Source organism: Lithobates pipiens, unplaced genomic scaffold, assembly GCF_037356315.1.
Source record: "Lithobates pipiens isolate NorthernLeopardFrog02 unplaced genomic scaffold, aLitPip1_a1.2 Scaffold_10, whole genome shotgun sequence".
In the NCBI taxonomy this organism is placed as follows: domain Eukaryota; kingdom Metazoa; phylum Chordata; class Amphibia; order Anura; family Ranidae; genus Lithobates; species Lithobates pipiens.
In genome coordinates this window covers 53,652,423-53,676,708 of record NW_027507686.1, presented here as the reverse complement: position 1 = coordinate 53,676,708, position 24,286 = coordinate 53,652,423, and the positions used below count along the sequence as shown (strand labels likewise).

The following is a 24,286-nucleotide window of genomic DNA, read 5'->3' as shown; positions in this document are numbered from 1 at the left end:
AAAAGAAATTCCCAATTCAGTTATGGACTTGAGACACACTGTAAAAATAAACCTTACATGAGTTATAACCCTCCCCTCACTCTATGGGAAAAAAAAGGCTTTGCCTATATTTCTACTTTTAAAAGACAAAATACTTGAAAGAGCAATCTGCTGAATGATTTTCTCTGTGCTGACCAGTGGCGGCCCGTAATGCAGGGGGGGCACGGGCACCTATCCATGCGGGGTGCTGGGGGCGGCATTGAATTCCAATCAGGGTTTTTGTGAAGCATGTGATTAGAGCCAGAGAAGGGTGTTGCTGGTGACCCGTGCACTGTTTGCTGTGTCCCCCCCCCCAAAATGTTTTTACCACCAGCCTCCACTGGTGCTGACAACCTACTTTCTGCCCTGCCATTTAAACCCCCCCCCCCCAAAAGTTTATATATATATATATATATATATATATATATATATATATATACACACACACACACACACACACACACATACACATATACATATACACACACATATATAGCTTACCAGTCCATATATGTGTTGGCTGCATTTGGTTTTACTTTTCAGGCTAAGAACATTTACAGCAAGTACAGAAAAGACATGCTGATCTTGCTAGAAATGTCGTGTCCTTGTCACGTCACCTTACTAGTCTCATCAATTCACTGTGTAATCGAAATGAAAGAAGCAGACATGTTTGTGGTCCAGCCGGCCATAACCATGACCCCCACCTTAAATCCAGTGGAGAAAAGAAGTGTAGCTACAAAGGTATGTTTGTTTTTTTGTTGCAGGATAACCAGGTAAAATCAAAAAAAAAAAAAAAAGTAAACAAGATTGTAAACGAATGCAGGCATCTAATTGCAGGACCAGCAAGATGCAATACTGCAATATAAAAAATGTTTGTTTTTTGGTTTTAGATATGATTTAATATCTTTTCTTCCACACTCTGGTATCTTCAAGAAGACGGTGTGCAACAAAACACGCAAAACTGCATGTTACCAACGCGCCTGGCTTAGTGCCAAAATTTGGTACTTGAGCGTCTTTGGTGCATATTTTTTGCAAGACAGGCAGCCCATTCAAATCACTGGGCTGTTGTGCCAAAAACACACAAGTCACTACACACAGATGTGACTATGGCCTTACATTGCTCCCGTTATTTTTTTACCTTCTCGCCAGTTGCATCATATCTTCCTTTCTCTGTACCAACATTCGTTGCCTTTCCTCTGCAGACTTGGAAAATCTGCTGCCTCTGGCCTCAAAATCCTCCGCCTCTATGGGTTGGCTGTCCACCTCACTGAAATCTTCAAACTCTTCCACACTTGGTGAAAGGTTCAAGGGAACTCGCTCAGTCTGAGAAAATATATGAAATAATGAATGTTTTTAAAAGTAGAACAAGAATTAAACACTGAAACTTAAAATACTAAAATGCAAGGTCTGCTTATGAGGCTGCTCCCAACCCATGCTGTCATAATACTGTATTAAAGAAATTAAACAAATCTTGGGATAAAATATCATAAAAATCCCTTACCTTACTCCCAAGATTTTTTTCCCCATACAGCAGAGTGTTTTGTGGACAGTGGCTGGGGACCTTGTATTAAAATGTGGACCCTGCATTTTACTGCAGCGTCCACTTTAAAGGGTAGGTAAATCTCTTAATTATTTTGGATATTGTAGAAGTAGTTAAAATGATTGTAATTTTTTTTTTTAAATAACAAACATGTCTATACTTAGCTGCTCTGCGCAATGGAATTGCAAAGAGCAGCTGTGACCCCTCCCCTTTTTGGGGTCCCCTGCCAGTGCTCCTGGCCTCTCCTCTCTGTCCAGTGCCTCCAAGCCGCTTCCCATGGTGCTCGCACCAGAACCCCGCAGCTGCGTCCATTGCCAGAGACAGCAGGACTCGCCCCCCCCCCCCCCTCGTCACTGGCTTTGATTGACGACACTTGGAGCCAATGGCTCCCGGTGCCCCAGCAAAGCGAGACCGGGAAGTGAGGGAAGAGAAAAGCTGCAGACATGCACAGCTGGATTGAATGAGGGTTTAGGTAAGTAAAATGGGGAGGGGGGGTGCTAAAAAAAATTAAAACATTTTCACCTTAATGCAAGCAATGCCTTAAGGTAAAAAATGTTTAGGCTTTTCAACCACTTTAAGGTTAGGTTTTTCTCTGCGTACTGTCTTGAAGAATTTACTTCTATTCCCAGAGACAGAGCAGGAAGAGATAATTTCTTCAAAGCAAAGGTATATCCCCTCTTAGACAGCGGTCAGTAGAACCGCGGCATGTTTTGAGTTTGCGAAAAGGCATGTGGAAGACTCCCAAAATGTAAGGAGGAAGGATGCTCTGGTCTGATGAGACTAAAATTTTACTTTTTGGCCAAAGAAAATGCTATGTCTGGCACAAACCCAACAAATCACATCACCCAAAGAACACCATCCTCACAGTGAAACATGGTGGTGGCAGCATCATGCTGTGGGGATGTTTTTCAGCAGTCGGGACTGAGAAACTGGTCATAGTTGAGGGAAATATGAATGGTGCTAAGTAGAGGGTTATTCTTGAGAAAAACCTGTACCACTCTGTGTGTGATTTGAGGCTAGGATGAAGGTTCATCCTCCAGCAGGAGATCGACTCCAAACACACTATTAAAGCAACACTTGAGTGGTTTAAGGGGAAACATGTAAATGTGTTGGAATGGCCTAGTCAAAGCCCAGACTTAATACAATTGAAAATCTGTGGTCAGACTTGAAGATTGCTGTTCATAAGCACAAACCATCCAACATGAAGGAGCTGGAGCAGTTTTGCCAGGAGGAATGGGCAAAAATCCCAGTGGTAAGATGTAACAAACTCAGAGACTTATCCAAAGCTCTCCATTCCCAGTAGATGCTTTTTATAGGGGAACTTGTTGGTGGGAGATAGTCCTTAGACGTCACCACATATCAGCAGGCTACCTGAACACTAGCAGCTGTTTTAAAGATTTTACAAAAAAAAATAAAAAAAAATTATTTGCTGCGCTTTAAGGAATTTTTAGGAATAAAGCGCCATTTGCTTACTGCACTATGAAGTTCTCATATTTTTGTTTCAACATTGCATTTTCTACCCAATGAACTTCTTTGAGTTGAATGCTCACGGAGTGGCAACATTCAATTATCCATATGGAAGGATTAGAGCAGCTGATCAGATATCCGCCCAAAGGCTACACTATACGAGTGATCCCTGCATGGAGGTGTCTGTAACAGACTGGCTGTTGGTGTGAACATCTGAAGCTGTTTTTTTCTCTCTTGGCACAAGGTAAGTTTGACTCCCATGATAGGAGTCCACCATTCCCGGTAAGGGGCCATCCGGCTGTCTATATCACTCTCTCTCTTGAACGGGGTATAACATTGAAAGTGTTGAATAAAAAAAACCCAGTGGTGGATTAAATACCACCTAAAGAAAGCTCTATTTGTGAAAACAAAATGCCCAGTATTGAATTGGTTAAACAAACTTGCAAGAAGCTGCAAAAATCATGAAATTATTATATGCAGAAAACCCTGTAGGAACAACCAGAGTAACCACTGGCAATATATACAAACATGTAAAGACAGGCTCAGTACAAACATTGCATAGTACCTGAACTGAACTGCTGTCATCTTCCTGCTCATTTGCATCTGGAGAGCTGTCAGCTGGTCTTGGGTCATCTGGCCTCTGGAATGAAAGAGAAACTCTTATAAGAGAAAAGTACTGTACTTACAGGATTTCCCTATGACAATATTAGTTCCAATACAGTATCTGCTGGACCAGTGATGGTGAACCTTGGCACCCCAGATGTTTTGGAACTACATTTCCTGTGATGCTCAACTACACTGCAGAGTGCATGATCATCATGGGAAATTTCCAAAACATCTGGGATGCCAAGGTTCACCATCATTGTGCTAGAACAACAATGTTGAACAGTACACATCTAACCAAGACACTGACCTGTGTGGGAAAGGGCACTTGGATCCTTCCTTCTAAAATATTATCTGTTGTTATCTCAACTGAGCGAGTGATCTGCAAATCCTGCAAGATTAGATGATATGGTACTTGTGGAAACATGTCTAGGACTTGTCGAGCCTGTAAAGACATTGGAGATTCGTACGTCAACTCATAGACTGATTAGCATTCAGACAATAGCAATATCTAAACATAATTAGACTTTTCTAAAACTGTAATTTTCCTTAAGAGGAAAAGCTTGTGTGAATTATCACCTACTAGCTTCCTATACCTCCGTGGAGGTTTCCTAACACAGTTCCCAGCTTGGGGCCTTTAGTCTCAATGCTTCTTATTCATCTTCCAACACAGACAGTAATCTTTCTGGGCAGATAAGTAAATCCAGGAACCCAAAATCCAAGATCTCATTGCTTTAGTCACGCCGCTAAAAGGCCTAATCTACACTGTGGACATTATATTTACTAATTTGCATAAGATTAAAGCAGTGTTAAACCCAAAAGCAAAAATCACATGATGGATTTATATCACTTAATTTATTGGGACAGTGCACCTATTTTTGCTTAAAAATTGTATTTTCACATCTTGTATCTGGACTGTGATTTGGGTGCAGCGGTTCTTTGATTTATTTATTTTTTAAAATCTTTTTGGTTTATTTATTATTTTGCAGCTTAGGCCTCATGTACACTGTTGCTGATAAACAGACAATTAGGAGCAGTTGGGCATTTTTTTTCAGCTGCCCCTGAACTCTCCTCTAGGTTAACTTATTAGTACATGTACACAGGGTCACACAGTTGAGTAAAATGCATTCAGGACAGATGTGCAGAGGCATTTGAAATGGCAAATGCCTGTAACAGCGTGTAACTTGCATTTAGCCACGTTTTATTTACAGGCGTTTTTAATGTAGAAACATTTTTGACTATTTTCACTGTAAAAAAACGCTTTTAAACGCAAACGCAGCATGTAAACACGGCACAATTAACTTTTTTTTAACCACTTCAGCCCTGGAAAAATGTACCCCCCTTATTGACCAGGCCATTTTTAGTGATACGGCACTGCGTTGCTTTAACTGACAATAGCGCAGTCGTGCTAAATTGTAATTGAAACAATTTATCGGACTCAGAACATGATAGGAGACAAACATTATAAAATGTATCAACCCTCCACCTGTCACTATATAACAACATCGTTATTAACTAAAAGTAAAAACGCACACACTGGGCCCATGAACTCCTCTATATTGAGTGGGAGATAGCCACCCTCATTACAGGTTGGGGTTTCAATCCTGTATCCAGCTCACCAAGCAGTATCTAGTAATCATCAGAAGGATTAAAGTAAAGAGGTTGTGGAATGATTGATTGTTAGGCTCAAGCAAAACAGTAGAAGGATTTGGTAAAGTTTCCCTGTTAGTTGTAAGGTATTGCTAACCTTCTATGGAGGTGTAAGATATATTTCAGGACCTCAGAGGTAGATTAATTAGAGAAGGAATCATCCATTTGAGAATGTGGTTGACTCAGGAGTCAATTGTGTGTGGCCTCACTGGGCTCTGTGAGCGCTACAATGTTCCGTATAGGTCTCCAAGTTAAGTCGACGCCGATAGTGACTGTGCATTGTGTTGGGGTAGACAGGGAGTCTGTGTGTGGGGCAGTGACAGCTGAATTTGAACATAGGATGGTGAAACCAACTTACAGTTAGCTGAATATTCAGAAGTGGAAGTGAAATCGTAGCCATCTTCCTGCAATTCTCCCAGCTACAGTCAGGTCCATAAATATTGGGGCATTGACACAATTCTATCTTTTTGGCTCTATACACCACCACAATGGATTTGAAATGAAACGAACAAGATGTGCTTTAACTGCAGACTTTCGGCTTTAATTTGAGGGTATTTACATCCAAATCAGGTGAACGGTGTAGGAATTACAACAGTTTGTATATGTGCCTCCCACATTTTAGGGGACCAAAAGTAATAGGACAATTGGCTGCTCAGCTGTTCCATGGCCAGGTGTGTGTTATTCCCTCATTATCCCATTTACAAGGAGCAGATAAAAGGTCCAGAGTTCATTTCAAGCATGCTATTTGCATTTGGAATCTGTTGCTGTCAACTGTCAATATGAGATCCAAAGAGCTGTCACTATCAGTGAAGCAAGCCATCATCAGGCTGAAAAAACATGAAACAAACCCACCAGAGAGATAGCAAAAACATTAGGTGTGGCCAAAGCAACTGTTTGGAACATCCTTAAAAAGAAAGAATGCACCGGTGAGCTCAGCAACACCAAAAGACCCGGAAGACCATGGAAAACAGCTGTGGTGAATGACCGAAGGAATCTTTCCCTGGTGAAGAAAACACCCTTCTCAACAGTTGGCCAAATCAAGAACACTCTCCAGGAGGTAGGTGTATGTGTGTCAAAGTCAACAATCAAGAGAAGACTTCACCAGAGTGAATACAGAGGATTCACCAAAAGATGTAAACCATTGGCGAACCTCAAAAACAGGAAGGCCAGATTAGAGTTTGCCAAACAAAATCTAAAAAAGCCTTCACAGTTCTGGAACAACATCCTATGGTCAGATGAGACCACGATCAACTTGTACCAGAGTGATGGGAAGAGAAGAGTATGGAGAAGGAAAGGAACTGCTCATGATCCAAAGCATATCACCTCATCAGTGAAGCATGGCGGTGGTTGTGTCATGGCGTGGGCATGTATGGCTGCCAATGGAACTGGTTCTCTTGTATTTATTGATGATGTGACTGCTGACAAAAGCAGCAGGATGGATTCGGAAGTGTTTTTCGGGCAATATTATCTGCTCATATTCAGCAAAATGCTTCAGAACACATTGGACGGCGCTTCACAGTGCAGATGGACAATGACCCGAAGCATACTGCGAAAGCAACCAAAGAGTTTTTTAAGGGAAAGAAGTGGAATGCTATGCAATGGCCAAGTCAATCACCTGACCTGAATCCGATTGGGCATGCATTTCACTTGCTGAAGATAAAACTGAAGGGAAAATGCACCAAGAACAAGCAGGAACTGAAGACAGTTGCAGTAGAGGCCTGGCAGAGCATCACCAGGGATGAAACCCAGCTTCTGGAGATGTGTCTGCGTTCCAGACTTTGGGCTGTAATTGACTGCAAAGGATTTGCAACCAAGTATTAAAAAGTGAAAGTTTGATAGATGATTGTTAATCTGTCCCATTACTTTTGGTCCCTTAAAAAGTGGGAGGCACATATACAAACTGTTGTAATTCCTACACCGTTCACCTGATTGGATGTAAATACCCTCAAATTAAAGCTGAAAGTCTGCAGTTAAAGCACATCCTGTTTGTTTCATTTCAAATCCATTGTGGTGGTGTATAGAGCCAAAAAGATTAGACTTGTGTCAATGTCCCAATATTTATGGACCTGACTGTATATGCACAAGCAGTCTACTGGTCAGCACTGTGATTCCTGGTCACCGTCGGTCCTCGCTGACCTGCTGTGTTCAGTGTCTGTATTCTGCCTCTGAGGTTTACTCTCTTAGTTCCTAGAGCTGCTGGTTCCGTTTGTCCTCCCCCTGTGGTAGGGGTGCATCCCTCTGCTGATCGCCTGCTGATCATTTTAGCAAGCTTCTTCAGAGCTTTTTACTTTTAGTTAATAACATTGTTATTTGGCGACAGGCGGAGGGTTGATACCTTTTATAATGTTTGTCTCTTATGTCCTGAGTCCAATAAACTTTCAATTTTGATACTGCATAAACGTCTGGGGTCACTCTGTACCAATGATGGCGAACCTTGGCACCCCAGATGTTTTGGAACTACATTTCCCATGATGCTCAACTACACTGCAGAGTGTATGCACATCATGGGAAATGTAGATCTGGGGATGACACGGTTCGCCATCACTATACCTTCTTTCCTGGGAAACTCTCCCACTATTTGATACAGTCTTTATATTTTTGATACTGACTTCCTCTCCCATGTAGCTGCCCACCCCCCTATTTACATCTTCCTGTAACAATGGGACATCTTATGCCACATTTCAGCAAACACTGAAATTCAGCTTCTATTATCAACCTCAATATCATTAATAAACAAGTTAGACTAGACAACTAACACACGGCAAACAAGAAAAACAAGACCTGCACCTTCACTTAATGCAGCGCACCACAAAAGCATGTGGGTTGTAGTGCACTGTAGTGCAAGTCTGTTGGGGCTTATTGTACTGTGTGCTGGGATGCCATTTTAAGTAACTGGCACTGTGCAGATTGCTGTGGGTTACTGTAACGCATGTACTTGTAAGTGTAAAGGGGGCCCAACTGAGCTTTGAAGTACAACATGGAGAAGGACTACAGGCTGTGGAAAAAAAAAATCCAAAATGTAACAGAACAGTAACAAAAGCAAAATACTAGTCATAGGAAAACAAAACTATAAGAACAGTTATACTTTTCAAAATTTGCCTAACCTCCATAGATTTGTGGATTGTATGTATAAAGCTCTATGACCCTGGTGCCCGCCGTATCCTGGGCTGACTCCCCCACCTGTGGAGCATCATACAGATGGCTTTCCAGCACCTGATACTAAAATGGAATGGATACTGTAGGAGCCCAATGTCATTGGGAAAAAGGTGCGGGACTGGAACGTTTGATTACGCAAGTCATCACTCAGGTCGAGCCAGGGGGTCCTGGATGGAGAAATCCAAGTGTGTATGGCTAGCCTTAATTGGAAAATTCTCATTCAATAATCTGTCTGATAATCAATCTGTGTGATTAACTTTAGGTAAACCATCCACTGAATAATAATAATAATAATAATATGCATTCTTCCAAACCTTACCATGGCGTTCAGCTGAGAATTGCTGGCTTGTGCAATTCCTAATATATTGGTGGTATGCATCACTTCAACAGAGAAACTAGGCAGCCAGCTGGCAAACCTGGAACCTACAGAGAAGAGAGCCCGATTAGATGTTCCTTTAATAATAGACATCAATAAAAAATGATTCAGCAGCTCAGTTCAGATGACACGACTTAAATAATATAAAGATTTTTATACAAAAGCAAATGGCAAAGTGCAGTAATTTAAAGCAGATCAGACATTAGCTTTCCTTAATCCACTTCAAGAAAATATGCTTACTTCCCAGTACTATACAACATTGTTAAACGGTTTGTTCACCTTTTTGTAAAAAAAATACTCAATGCAGTCTATATACAGCATTTTATAATTCCAAACAAATCCAATTTGAAAAATATGCATGTATGCTTTTTCCCTACCTGTAGGCAGTTTGTACACAGAATGAAGCCTGCTCCAAACACTTCACAGCTCCATCCTATCCTCTTCCCTAGCATGGCCCAACCGTTAGGACAAGCGTTCCCTAGCAGTACAGGAGCAAGCAGTGCCCTCCTTCCAAGACCCGAACATGTGCATTGTGCTCTCCGTGACGGGAGCAAGAGCTTGTTGCAGCTGCTGAGGTCATCCTGCAGCAACAAGAGTGCGGGTCTCAGGACCATGCTTGCTCTTGTATCACTAGCAGGGGTAGGGAACCTCGGCTCTCCAGCTGTTTTGAAACTATAAATCCCATCATGCCTCTGCCTCTAGGAGTCATGCCTGTGATTGTTAGGGTCTTGCAATGTCTCATGGGACTTGTAGTTACAAAACAGCTGGAGAGCCGGGGTTCCCTACCCCTACACTATGGGGTACTCATCCAATTGGCCTACAGGTATGGAAAGAGCATAAATGCCATTTTTAAAATCATATTAGTTTAGATTCATGTAAAGGACCGCATGTGGCGTATTTTCTTTAAAGTGTAATTAAACCTGAAAATGTTTTATTTTTTTTGTCTGGAACAATATAGAGTATGGGATTTCAGATCAGCTGTGCCCAATCTTGCCACAGAGTTAATCCAGCTCTGAGCAATCCTCATATCTTTTTTCAGTGAAATAAAACGGACAAACTGAAGTCTTTGTCCGTTCTTCCCCCTTGCTGTGATTGACAGGTGATTTACATATCTTGTGCACTAGCCTAAGACATGCATTATTTTTTAATTCCCACCCCCACTCCTTTCTTCAGCAGCTCTGCAAGGATCGGCTGTTCCACACCTCAGCATGATTTGGCATGCTGAAGTCATGTGGGGACTTTTCTGAGTTTGGACTGGATGTTAGTGATCATAGCAGAAGTTCAGTGTAAGAAATACACAGGATAAAATGCATGTTGATAAGGGAAGAGTAGAGGTGAGCGGGGAGTCTACTGACATCACGACTCCACCCACTGAGCCCTGGAAAACAGACCCACCACAAAATCTGAATTTTTTCGGGTCTCATAACAGACAGAGGGGAGACATTTGAAAGATAAGTATACATGCGGGAGGCATGCATATCCTTATAGATAACCAATATTACAGTAGTTTAGAAGGGATGAGAGTGGGTTTATATCCTCCAAAGACATGCTAGTAGGTTAATTAGACCTGGTCTAAAAAAAAAAAAAAAAAAATTGGCCTCAATATGTGTATGTTAATGTTGTATGTGTTTGCAAGTGTGTAAGGACCTTCCAGGGTAAAAGGACCACGCAAAGCCGCAGATGAACTCTGGTGGCAAGAAAGCACCCTGAGGCGATTCAGTACACATAGGTAGCGCTATACAAGTCACTCACTCATATCCACTTTAAAGAAACCTTTTAAGTCAAGTATATTGATGTTTAAAACCAAGTAGATTAATCACAACAAAGGAATTCTAACTGAATTATTACCCATACCATCAAAGTGGAAAAAGTGGTTATGCTGGTTGAGGCGGGGTCGCCCTTCCGTCACTGTTAGCGGGATCATATTCTGATCTATGTTCTCTCGTTGCTGCTCCCGAGGCCTGCTGCCATCAGCCATATTTAGAGACATTCTACAAGTTGGACAGGATGTGTCCTGTTCTAGCCATGAGCGAAGACAAGAGCTAAATGTACAAAGCAAAATAAAAAAGTGTAATTAATAGAAATGAGCTAGAGTTAAACAACAATAGATCCAATGTTATATGTATTTGTAATGGGACTGAATAATGGTTTTATACATATTTTTCTTAAGAAATTGTCACAGTAAAGACTGTTTACTTATACGAAGACTAAATTGGAAGTTTTGATCAGACAAATCCAGCTTCAAAACAAGCTGTCAGCTGTGCTATGTCTTTGTATTAAAGGGGAAATAAACCTACCTACCATTTACAGGTAAATATGATGCCACTGTTTTATATCTGTTGTTAGCATGGTGCTACACATATGACCAGCTATGAGACCAGCAATTTAAGTCATGCCTTGGATGTAACGGTTTAGGGAAAGTTAAATCAAATATGCTTTAACCAGTTGCCGACCAGCGCACGCCGATGTACGTCGGCCGAATGGCACAGGCAGGCATATTGGCGTACAGGTACGTCCAATCTTTAATGCCACCCTGCCATCGCGAGCGCGCCGGCGGCGGCGCACTCGCGTGCCGGTCGGGACCCCCGTTAGTCCGGTCACTGGTCCCGTGGACTCCATCGCCGCGGGCATACCCTCAATCGTCTCACGGGGCGGCTGAATGGAGAAATGCCATTGTAAACAGCATCTCCCCATTCTGCCTAGCAACAAGTGATGCTGATCTCTGCTCCATGTGATTGGAGCAGAGATCAGTGTTCACTAGATGAAAGACCAGCCCCCCCCCCCCCCACAGTTAGTAACACACCCCTAGGAACACTTAACCCCTACACTGCCACCCACTGGTTAACCCCTTCATTGCCAGTGTCATTTACACAGGAATCACTGCATTTAGTGTTGAAAATATTTTTATTGAACATTTCAAATGAAAACAATAAGACAGTAACCGTCATGAGGCAAAAACAAGCAGGAACAGCAACAGGATTACGGAATCACTGCATTTATATAGCAGTGATTGCTGTATAAATGACAATGGTCCCAAAAATGTGTCAAAAATGTCCGATGGGCCCCCCACAATGTCGCAGTCACAATAAAAAAAAAAAATCGCTGATCGCCGCCATTACTAGTAAAAAAAAAAATTTAAAAAAATGCCATAAAACTATCCCCTATTTTGTAAACGCTATAACTTTTGCACAAACCAATCAATAATCGCTTATTGCGATTTTTTTTACCAGAAATATGTAGAAGAATACGTATCGCCTAAACTGAGGGCAAAAAATTTTTTTTTATATATTTTTGGGGATATTTATAACAAAAATGTAAAAACCTTTTTTTCAAAATTGTCGCTCTATTTTTGTTTATAGCGCAAAAAATAAAAACCGTAGGGGTGATCAAATACCACCAAAAGAAAGCTCTATTTGTGGGGGGAAAAAAAGGCCGCCAATTTTGTTTGGGAGCCACGTCGCATGACTGCGCAATTGTGGGTTAAAGCGACGCAGTGCCGAATCGCAAAAAGTGGTCTGTTCTTTGACCAGCAAAATGGTCTGGGGCTAAAGTGGTTAATATATACAGTACAGACCAAAAGTTTGGACACACCTTCTCATTCAAAGAGTTTTCTTTATTTTCATGACTATGAAGATTGTAGATTCACACTGAAGGCATCAAAACTATGAATTAACACATGTCCAATTATATACTGAACAAAAAAGTGTGAAACAACTGAAAATTTGTCTTATATTCTAGGTTCTTCAAAGTAGCCACCCTTTGCTTTGATTACTGCTCCGCACACTCTTGGCATTCTGTTGATGAGCTTCAAGAGATAGTCACCCGAAATGGTTTTCACTTCACAGGTATGCCCTGTCAGGTTTAATAAGTGGGATTTCAAGCCTTATAAATGGGGTTGGGACCATCAGTTGTGTTGTGCAGGAGGTGGATACACTACACAGCTGATAGTCCTACTGAATAGACTGTTAGACTTTGTATTATGGCAAGAAAAAAGCAGCTAAGTAAAGAAAAACGAGTGGCCATCATTACTTTAAGAAATGAAGGTCAGTCAGTCCGAATAATTGGGAAAACTTTGAAAGTGTCCCCAAGTGCAGTGGCAAAAACCATCAAGCACTACAAAGAAACTGGCTCACATGACGACCGCCCCAGGAAAGGAAGACCAAGAGTCACCTCTGCTGCGGACGATAAGTTCATCCGAGTCACCAGCCTCAGAAATCGCAGGTTAAGAGCAGCTCAGATTAGAGAACAGGTCAATGCCACACAGAGTTCTAGCAGCAGACACATCTCTAGAACAACTGTTAAGAGGAGACTGTGTGAATCAGGCCTTCATAGTAAAATAGCTGCTAGGAAACCACCGCTGAGGACAGGCAACAAGCAGAAGAGACTTGTTTGGGCTAAAGAACACAAGGAATGGACATTAGACCAGTGGCAATCTGTGCTTTGGTCTGATGAGTACAAGTTTGAGATCTTTGGTTCCAACCACCGTGTCTTTGTGCGACGCAGAAGAGGTGAACGGATGGACTCTACATGCCTGGTTCCCACCGTGAAGCATGGAGGAGGTGTGATGGTGTTAGGGTGCTTTGCTGGTGACACTGTTGGGGATTTATTCAAAATTGAAGGCATACTGAACCAGCATGGCTACCACAGCATCTTGCAGCGGCATGCTATTCCATCCGGTTTGCGTTTAGTTGGACCATCATTTATTTTTCAAATAGGACAATGAGCCCAAACACACCTCCAGGCTGTGTAAGGGCTATTTGACCAACAAGGAGAGTGATGGGGTGCTGCGCCAGAGGACCTGGCCTCCACAGTCACCGGACCTGAACCCAATCGAGATGGTTTGGGGTGTGCTGGACAGCAGAGTGAAGGCAAAAGGGCCAACGAGTGCTAAGCATCTCTGGGAACTCCTTCAAGACTGTTGGAAAGCCATTTCAGGTGACTACCTCTTGAAGCTCATCAACAGAATGCCAAGAGTGTGCGGAGCAGTAATCAAAGCAAAAGGTGACTACTTTGAAGAACCTAGAATATAAGACATATTTTCAGTTGTTTCACACTTTTTTGTTCATTATACAATTGGACGTGTGTTAATTCATAGTTTTGATGCCTTCAGTGTAAATCTACAATTTTCATAGTCATGAAAATAAAGAAAACTCTTTGAATGAGAAGGTGTGTCCAAACTTTTGGTCTGTACTGTATATATTTTTTTTTTTTAACAGACAAAAGCTTTAATATTTGTACAACAAAGATTGCATGTATATTAAATGTGAAAACAGATATAAAAAATATTAAAGTGCATACAAGTAAAAATAACAACCATTATGATACTTAAAGCAAACTTACACTCAAAAGTAAAAAGTGCCACTAATCCTCCTCCCCAACCCCCACTTTTGAGAGATTTTTTTTTTTAAACAGGGGCAGGAACGTTTCTGGAAAGGTATCTGATTCCACTTTCTCAATTTTCGCCTAGGTGAAATAACTCATAAAAAACCTTCCACATATTCTTTACATGTACAATATTGTAATGTATTGAGTCATTGAAAATAATTCTAATTGAAAAATACTGATTTACGTAATTGCCATACTTGCAGGTCATGTGTGCCTCTTCCCTTAAATTCTGCCCAAAACTCACATGGTTAGCATTCCCCCATCCTGCCTAAATTCTAGGACACTCCAGCTATTGGGCGTTCATCACCAGCATCATAGGCGTATGTGCTTGCTCTCAGTGCAGTGGCAGTGGCTGAGCTCAGCTTTAACAGTGAGAGCGTGCACTGGGATTTTGAATGAGGAAGATCATCACTACTCTTATGTTGGGGGCAAGCGCACAACTGGATTGTCCTAGCAGTGAGGTACAAACGGTCTATAGGTATGGAAAGTACATCAATGATTTTAAAGCTGCACATTTTTTTTTTTTTTTTATGTTTTTTTACGGTACTGGGGCCCCAGAACCGTATAAGACATTTTCTGGAAAAAAATGAAGTTAGCCTTTAAAAATTTGGCACTGTAAAGCCACTGGATTTTTCACTTCACCAGAATCCATCAACCCACAATCAAATTATTTTTGGGTGAACTGTCCCTGTAACTTGCATCGTCAAGAAATTCTACAACTCCACCTAAAACAGACATTCCCGTCTTTGGCTACTTTCACACTGAGGCGCTTTACATGTGCTACAGCGCTAAACATAGTGCCTGTAAAGAGCCTTTCCTGTCTCCGGTGTGATTGCCAGACGGTAAAAAAAAAAGTCCTACAAGCAGCATCTTTGCAGCGCTGTAGGAGCGGTGCATACACATTGAAAGCAATGGGGCAGCATCGCTTTACGGATGGCTTTAACCCTTTTTCAGATGATAGCAGGGGTAAAAAGTCCCCCGCTAGCGGCCCGAATGGTGCCTCTAAAACTATGGTAAAGCGCAGCTAAAAATAGCACCAACGCCCGCCCCAGTGTGAAAGTAGCCTTTGACTGCTAGCATGATAAATCACATAATACCTAGGAATCTTTCATCATTAAAGCCTCTGAGATCTAAGGATCTTGTAGATGAGTCCACTCGCTGGTTCCCACCCTATACTGAGCTGACCCTCAACAAAATGATTACAAACACCACGTACTTATGGAACAGGTGACCACAAGGAAGTCTCCGAGCAGCTTGCATGGCGTCCCAGCAGATGGCACAGTCATCATTATTAGCTTCCAGTTCTTCTGGAGTCGCAACAGCAAAGCTTTGGAAAGAATAATTGAATATGAGCACCAGCAAGGAACAGAGACACATTTCTAAGTTATCAACAATACCAAAAAATAAATAAGAGAACGCAGTTATTCATCTGATAGTTACGCATCTGTAGAAGCTCAAGACATTCTTATAGAAAATAAGTCCAGCATAAAGCTAGAACAATATTAACTGTCCTTGGACTCTAACTTGTGGAGAAGTTCTGAAGCTACATATTAAAGTCAGCTACTGACTAATCTTCTAGATTAAGGTTTAATGAGGAGAGAAATTCTTTAAATCCAGATATGCATCTATGATGAATACATTTCCATCAAGATGGAATTAACCCAGCTGCAACAATATTTCCATCTTACTGTCAAGCATTAGTAATTGGCTCTTAAAGGTGACATCCAATTTAATTGGAACTATTCATTTTATTTATGTTAAGCAGGGTATACATGCATAGTTTGTTGGGTTTTTTTTACATTCAACCAGCGGGACGAAAAAAATAAAAATAAACACACACCACATCACAGATCCCCACATCAACATAAACGATGTGGATGCAGGGGTTCCCCCCTCTGCCCCTTGTGCAGAACAGACAGTGGTACACAAGTACCAAAATTTGTCAGAATCCTGATGAACCAGCCAAATTACACCCAGCTTTAGTCCCTGGCTACTCCAGCTGTCAAGAGAGACAAGTGCAATGATTTCACTTGCACCGCCCTATTGTTAGCAAAATAAGATTGGCCATGTTCACAGTTGATAATGTGTGTATAGAAAAGTAAAAAAAAAAAAAAAATGAAATATATAATTTACCGTATATACTCGAGTATAAGCCGAGATTTTCAGCCTCTTTTTTGAGGCTGAAAGTGCCCCCCTCGGCTTATACTCGAGTCATCGCTGTCTGCCCGCTCGATCAGCGTGTCGAGCAGACAGACAGCGGCCATTCTATAATTCAAAAGCCGCGCCTCCGGCTCCGCCTTCGCCTGTGATAGGCGGAACACTGAATTTCCCAGCAGCCTGTGTTCCGCCTATCACGGACATCGTATCATCCTCGTACTACGGACGAGGATGATACGATGTCCGTGATAGGCGGAACACAGGCTGCTGGGAAATTCAGTGTTCCGCCTATCACAGGCGGAGGCGCGGCTTTTGAATTTTACAATGGCCGCCGAGGCGCCGACGAAGAGGGCACGGGACGGAGGCAAGGCAAGGCACGGCACGGGACGGGACGGAGGCAAGGCAAGGCACGACACGGGACGGAGGCAAGGCACGGCACGGGACGGAGGCAAGGAGGCAAGGCACGGGACGGAGGCTCGGGACAAAGGCTCGGGACACAGGTAGGCTGGACACACACACACACACACACACACACACACACACACACACACACACACGGATGGAGACACACACACACACAGGGATGGATGGATACACACACACACAGGGATGGATGGATGGATGGAGACACACACACACAGGGATGGATGGATGGAGACACACACACACAGGGATGGATGGATGGAGACACACACACACAGGGATGGATGGATGGATGGACACACACACACACACAGGGATGGATGGACGGACACACAGGGATGGACGGACACACAGGGATGGACGGACACACAGGGATGGACGGACACACACACAGGGATGGACGGACACACACACAGGGATGGACGGACACACACACAGGGATGGACAGGCATGTCTCACCCTCGGCTTATACACGAGTCAATAAGTTTGCCAGTTTTTTTGGGGGTAAATTGGGGGCCTCGGCTTATATTCGGGTCGGCCTATACTCGAGTATATACGGTATGCCGGAAAAAAATTGGGTAACATTTATAAAAACATGATATTTTAACTTTCTCAGCCCCGGAAAGATTTACCCCCTTCCTGACCAGAGCACTTTTTACAATTTGGCACTGCGCTGCAACTAACTGGTAATTGCGCGGTCATGCAATGCTGTACACAAATGACATTTGCATCCTTTTTTCCCACAAATAGAGCTTTCTTTTGGTGGTATTACAACTGAGATTTTTATTGTTTGCAATATAAACAAAAAAAGACAGGAAATTTTGAAAAAAAAAAAAAAAAAAAAAAAGATCTTTTCTATTTTTTTCTATACAAAAAATACAATAAACTCAATTTTAGACCTAAAGTTAGGCAAAAAAGCATTCAGCCACATGTCTCAGGTAAAACAAAAAAATTCAATAAGAGTATATTTATTGGTTTGCGCAAATGCTATAGCGTCTACAAACTAGGGTACATTTTCTGGAATTTACGCAGCTTTTAGTTTATAACTCTCAGAAATTGAATGCACTAAAACACACTATATTGCCCACGTTTGGTATAATATAATAGATGATCTTATGCCGAGTACATTGGATACCAAACACGGCATGCTTTAAAATTGAGCACAACCATGCAGCGGCGACAAACTACATACATTTTTAAAAGCCTTTAGGCTGCTTTCACACTGGGGCGGGAGCAGCGTCGGCGGTAAAGCGCCGCTATTTTTAGCGGCGGTCTGCGGGCGCTAGCGGGGTGGTTTTAACCCCCGCTAGCGGCCGAAAAAGGGTTAAACCCGCCCGCAAAGCGCCGCTGCAGCGGCGCTTTGCCGGCGGTATTGCCGCGGTGTCCCATTGATTTCAATGGGAAGGAGCGGTATAGGAGCGGTGAATACACCGCTCCTTCACCGCTGCAAAGATGCGGCTAGCAGGACTTTTTTCACCGTCCTGCCAGCGCATCGCTCCAGTGTGAAAGCCCTCCGGCTTTCACACTGGAGTTAAAGGGGCCAGTTTTTTTCAGGCGCTACACAGGCGCTATTTTTAGCGCTGTAACGCCTGAATACCGCCCCAGTGTGAAAGGGGCCTTACAGGTTACCACTTTAGATTCACAGAGGAGGTCTACTGCTAAAAATACTGTCTTCGATCTGACGTTTGCGGTGACACCTCACATGTATGGTGCAATTGCTGTTTGCATATGACACGAAACCAAAGCTTGTGTTCACCTTTGCGTGCAAGCAGGGATGTTTTTTTTTTGTTGTGTTGTTTTTGCTTTTGTTTTTTTACACCGTTCCTTTAATTTTTTTGTTTTTTATCATTATCAGAGAATGTAAATATCCCCTATTATAGCAATAGGTAGTGGCAGGTACTCTCTTTTTTTTCTTTAATTGGGGTATTAGATCTCTCCTCTGACCTTAAAGCATCTGACCACACCAAGATCGGTGTGATAAGATGCTTTCCCAATGGTGCTCTTTATATCCAGTGAAAATCATGAACTGCTCGTAGCTCCCGGTTTCTTAGGTCAGTGTTTCTCAACTCGTCCTCAAGCCGCCCCAACAGTTCATGTTTTCAGGCTTTCCATTAGTTTGCACAGGTGATTTGATCAGTTTCACTGCCTTAGCAATTCCCACAGCTGTTTCATCTGAGGGAAATCCTAAAAACATGACCTGTTGGGGCACCTTGAGATGATTGGAGCCATTCTGATCTTTGATCAGCTCTATGGTCAGCTGGCAGAACCACCGGCTGCATTATCAGGTGAAGAGAAAATCAAGGAAGACAAATGGGAGGGGGTGGGGACATTCCTTCCCACTGCTTGTAAAAGCAGTCTAGCGGCTAATTAGCCGCTAGAATTGCTTTTAAAATGAAAGCCAACCGCTGGCTGAAAAGAACAATACCAAGATGATACCTAAATCTGCAGGCATCATTCTGGTATAACCACTGAAAGTCCAACAGCGTACCAGTACGTTGCTGGTCCTTGTTGGGCATATTTTGTAATGTTCTTTTTTTTCATGCAGCTTAGATTTACGGGTAACTCCTTTTCTAAGAGTCTTCTAGGACAGCCCATGAGACCTAGGGCTCCTCCCACCAGGATAGGAAACACGTTAACCCCCACCAGATAAAAGGGCAGTCCTCCGGACCCCATATCAATATTCTCAAGAACCCTAGGACGTCCCTGTAAAACACATAACCTCAAGACAAAACTGGGTGGGAATCCTGCTGTCCTGGAAGACTCTCAGAAAAGGAGTTACCGGTAAGTCTAACTCAGCTTTACTCTAAGTGTCTTCCAGAACAGCCCATGAGACGATGAGCCAGAACTTAGCAGCCTAGGGAGGGACAATTACCTGAAGGACCTTTACGACCAAACGCCTGCTCCTGAGCAGATAGGAGAGCCAGGCGATAATGTTTAATGAAGGTTGAAAACTGGACCATAAAGGCAGCCTGCACATTTTTTTTTCCGGTGAGGCTCCAGCCCTCTCAGACCAAGACCCAGACAAGGCTCTTGTTGAGTGCGCAGTGACAAAAGGCAGAGGAACTTCACTAATTTTGTAAGTTTCATAAATAAATAGATAGCTTTATCCATACAGCCAAGGCGGCTTTAGATGCACTCTTTCCCTTGTGTGCTCCTGAAGAGAGGACAAACAAGGTGTCCCTTTTTCTAAAGGTCTTGGTGACCTCAGGGTAGACGAGAAGAATTCTTCTCACGTCTAAAAAACTACATTTTCTTTCTTGGTTGCTCTTTGGCGAATTACAAAAGGTTGGCAGTACAATGTCCTGGGATCTGCAGAAAGTACTGGCCACTTTAGGCAGAAATCCTGGATCAGTTTTCAAAACAACCCGATCTCAAAAATTGTGAGGAAAGGCTCCCTCACTGATATGGCCTGTAACTCACCCTACAAGCTGAGGTAATTTCCACAAGAAAAATTGTTTTTAAGGTAAGTAACTGAAATATCCTCTGGGGGCTCAAAAGGGAATTCTACCAGAGTTTCAAGCACCAGGGACAGGTCCCAGGTTGGACCATTTCTAACCACTACTGGCCTGGACCTAGAAATTGATTTGAAGAATCTAGCTATAGTGGGATTTTCCAAGAGATAAAATTGGAGAAAAACACTGATAGCTGCCGCCTGTACTTTTAAGGTACTACCTGAAAGACCTTTGTCGACACCCTCTTGAAAAAAATTCCAAAATTGAAGGAACATCATGAGTTAATCTTTGATTTTCAGATAACCAGTTCAATTTCTTCCAAACTTTGGAATATATGGCTCTAGTGACTGGTTTTCTGCAATTTGCCAGGCATTTTCCAAGCTTAAGGAAACCACCTGTGGGTGTGACACTGGACCCTGCGATAATAAGTCTTTTTTCTTCGGAAGACTCAGCGGAGGCTCTGTGACCAGAGTCTGCAACAGGAAAACCATGTCCTCTAGGGCCAGAAAGGGGCTATTAGGATAAGATCCATTTCTTCTAGAAGAAACTTCCAGAGGACTTCTGGAATTAGCCTGATCGGCGAGAAGGCATAACAGAGGCCGAATGGTCAGAGATTCGCCAGCGCATAGATACCCAATGATCGATCCGCTGGGTTCAGAGAAAAGAACTTCTCTGTCTTGCAATTGTTCTGATCTGCGAACAGGTCCGCTTCAGGACATCCCCATCTGTCAGTGAGACCCACAAAGATTTCGGGATGAAGGGAACAATTGTCTCGACATACCCGGTAGCTGCTGAGATAATCTGTCAGATCTGTTTTGTGTCCCCTTCAGGTACACTGCTGTAATTGAGGCTAGATTCCCTTCTGCCCATGATAAAATCTCCTGGGCGATAGATTGATGTATCCGACTGCTCATACCTCCCTGTTTGTTGAGATACGCAACCATAGCGATATTGTCAGATGGAGATTGTGACCCCTGATTTCTGTCTGAAATGCCTGCAAGGCTCTCTGAACCGCTAGAAGCTCTCTCTGATTCGATTAAGCTCTTGCATCCCTTGAGGACCATTCTCCATGTGCCATTGTGTTGCTGAGGTGAGCTTCTCATCCCCCGAAACTTGCATCCGTTTTGATCCTCTGGCATATAGGAATGGACCATGGCAGACCTCTTGTTAGGTGCAGGTGTGTTCACCACCACAAGCTTCTTTTTACCCTGGAGGGTAACAAGACCCTTGATTGCAGGGAACTTGAGTCTCCATCCAAGTTCCTTGGTAGAAACAGCTGTAATGGGCATTGATGAAATCTGGCACATGGCACTGCGGGAAAGCAAGCGGTCATCAGACCCACTGCTCTTGAAACCTCTCTCAGCGAGACCAACTGATTGGTCTGTAAGGCTGACATTGTTTGCATCATTTTTGAGACCTTTTCCTGCAGGAGAAAAACTTTTTGGTCTACTGTACCCCAGATGTGTCACTTTCTGGGCCTGAATTAAGGAAGACTTCTCTTTGTTTATTAACCAGCCTAGAGATTGAAGGAAGTCCTGTACAGTCTGGAGGTCTGCTAATAACTTTTGGTATGACTCCACCACCACTAGGAGGTTGTCCAGATAAGGGATAATAGTTATCGCCTTTAACCCTACACCATAGTAGGCTCTATATCCCTCTTTATCTGGTTAACTGATGATTCAAGAGGTCCCGGACACCCATCCACTGGAAGGAAAAGGAGTGAGCCCCTCTTTTAAAGCTTTGCATACACTGGGATATGTAGGAGGAACACGCAGGAACCAATCCACCCTGAGGGATCTGTTCCCTCTCCCTCTTCTAAATTCTTTTTACCTTACAGCAGTAAGGTAATAATCTAGTACACCCATGGGTGTTACAGACACCGAAGAACCACCTAAAGTCACAGTGTTACCAGATGCTACCATATAAATACCACCACATGATGTTCCTGTAGAACACCCCCACATTTGCACTTTGGACCAGAGGAGTGTCCAGCTGTTTACATATTTTGGACTCATATCTATTTATTTATCCACTCACGGCTGATTCAAGTGTTTATTCACGATTGTTTTTAAGTTTTTTGTGTTTGCCTTTTGAGCCTTCTGCTCATACGCATTTTAATGCGTTTACCTGTTTGCACATAAGCACTTTATATTGTGATGTATGTCTTGTCATATGACACATTACTGTTCTTTTTACGTTCATGGACTGTGAGTTTATTTATAATTTACTTTATTAACCATTTAAAGTTAATTTAGATTTCATTTAAACACGTTTCAAGTAGCGCAACACCAATTACCATTTCATGCTCTCTAGAGGTACCTGCCAATAAGCGTGTTTGTATTTGTGTCAACCATACCTCTAAATTTCTGGCTACACAAGTGGAGGCCAAAGGTGGTTTAAGATTCCCAATGACTAAGTCCCAGGTTCTGTGAAGGATATCTCTTCTTTTATTCATCGGATCCCCAAGCGTGCCCATACCGTCAATCGCTAGGTCCGAGTTTTTTGAAACTTTTGAAAGAGGTGCGTGTAACTTAGGATTTTTGTTCCGTGGTGGCGCTGTGTCCTCTTCAAATGGAAACCTCCTTTTAAAGGTTACAAGAAAAGATTTCTCTCTGGATTTTATCAAGAAGGGAGATATGCACGGGAAAAACTCTACCCTTTTTCTTATGCAAACCTTTGCATATAAGGTCATGTTTAGACAATAATACCTTCTCCTCTTCTATATCAAGTGTCGTATACATAGCAAGTCATCTACATCTTCCAATGATAATTTATACCTTGAGCCCCTTGTGGATTCTTTATCCCTGGGCCCTGTATCTGCCCCTGATTCTTCCGGAGAAGACTGGGCAGATCAGGCTTCAGCCTCAGTCTTCACTCTCCGCATTCTGCTGTGGAGCTCTAGGATCGGCTTAAGATCTAACTGGAGATAGACCCTCTAAATGTCAATTAGAGTTTTAACTAAGCTAAACGTAGATGTAAGCCCATCACTAACAGAAGTCACATACACACCATAACACCCAGTGCAGGAGGAATGGAAAAACATGCCCCCTTCACCTAGTCCCTACTGGTTACATGGAGAACACTCATAGGATGTGCCAGTAAGTAAAATACACTTCAGGCTTACCCATGAGGTGCTGGTGTTAGGGCCTGCGTCCGCTGCCTGTGCATGTATCACAGAGGAGTGCACCCCGGCCCTGTAGTGGTTTCAGCCTCTGCTAAACGGTGCCATATGCGCCAATTCCATGATCAAATTACTAAAAAGTGGCAATAATAATTGTCCATGTACAAGTGGTACCCCTTTTCAAATAAGGGTGACACCAAGTCCCACACAATATTACAAGTGCTCCCTATATAGTCTGGGCAGTTCTCCATGTGACTAGGTTTTCCCTCGTAAACCATAAAACTATATGTAAATAATGTGGCCCTGTCACAGAGCTTATACATCTTGACCTCATATCTGGCACTCTTGCTGGGAAGATACTGTTTGATAGAAGCGGCCAGAAAACGTAATCAGGGACTCATCAACGCACACAACTTGATCGGGAGTAAACAAGGCTGCAAACTGTTGGTTAAAGTGGTTTACGAAGGGCTGAATTTTGTGGAGCTGATCGTATTCAGGGTCACCCCGAGGAGCACAGTTCATTGTTATTAAAATGCATGAACCGCAAGATCTGCTTGTATCATGCCCTGGCCATAGAGGCAGAGAACGCAGGCATATGATGAATTGGATCAGTGGACCAATATGAAAGCAACTTTAGTTATGCCCATGAGGAGGGATAGGCCCAGAAAGGTCTTCAATTTGGAAACCGTAATAGGTTTCCATTCTCTGGCAAGGGTCAAATGGAGATTATCGGCGATGAATTGACCAACATACAAATTTCTTTGGTCAACAATAGATCTATAGAGATCTTCCGTGAAAAACAGGCTACCACCAATCTCCCCAGGGGCTCCAGCCAGTGAAGGGGAAGGAGGGACAGGGAAAGAATTAATGGAATAAATATTTAACCTACAGACTAGCTTAGTAGAGAAATGCACATGTGATGTCCAACTAACACATTG

The 24,286-nt window shown here is 42.7% G+C and overlaps 1 protein-coding gene across 1 annotated transcript in view; it reads right to left on the bottom strand.

Annotated features, from left to right (window-relative positions):
• Positions 1-24,286, bottom strand: part of AMFR (autocrine motility factor receptor) — a 56,727-nt gene that overhangs the window by 2,531 nt on the left and 29,910 nt on the right. The window contains exons 8-13 of the mRNA XM_077455082.1: positions 15,412-15,522; positions 10,665-10,852; positions 8,754-8,857; positions 3,939-4,073; positions 3,591-3,665; positions 1,157-1,341 (exon numbers count right to left, since the gene is read on the bottom strand). Coding sequence (XP_077311208.1) covers positions 1,157-1,341; positions 3,591-3,665; positions 3,939-4,073; positions 8,754-8,857; positions 10,665-10,852; positions 15,412-15,522 — 798 coding nt within the window. The remainder of the gene's footprint in view (positions 1-1,156; positions 1,342-3,590; positions 3,666-3,938; positions 4,074-8,753; positions 8,858-10,664; positions 10,853-15,411; positions 15,523-24,286) is intronic.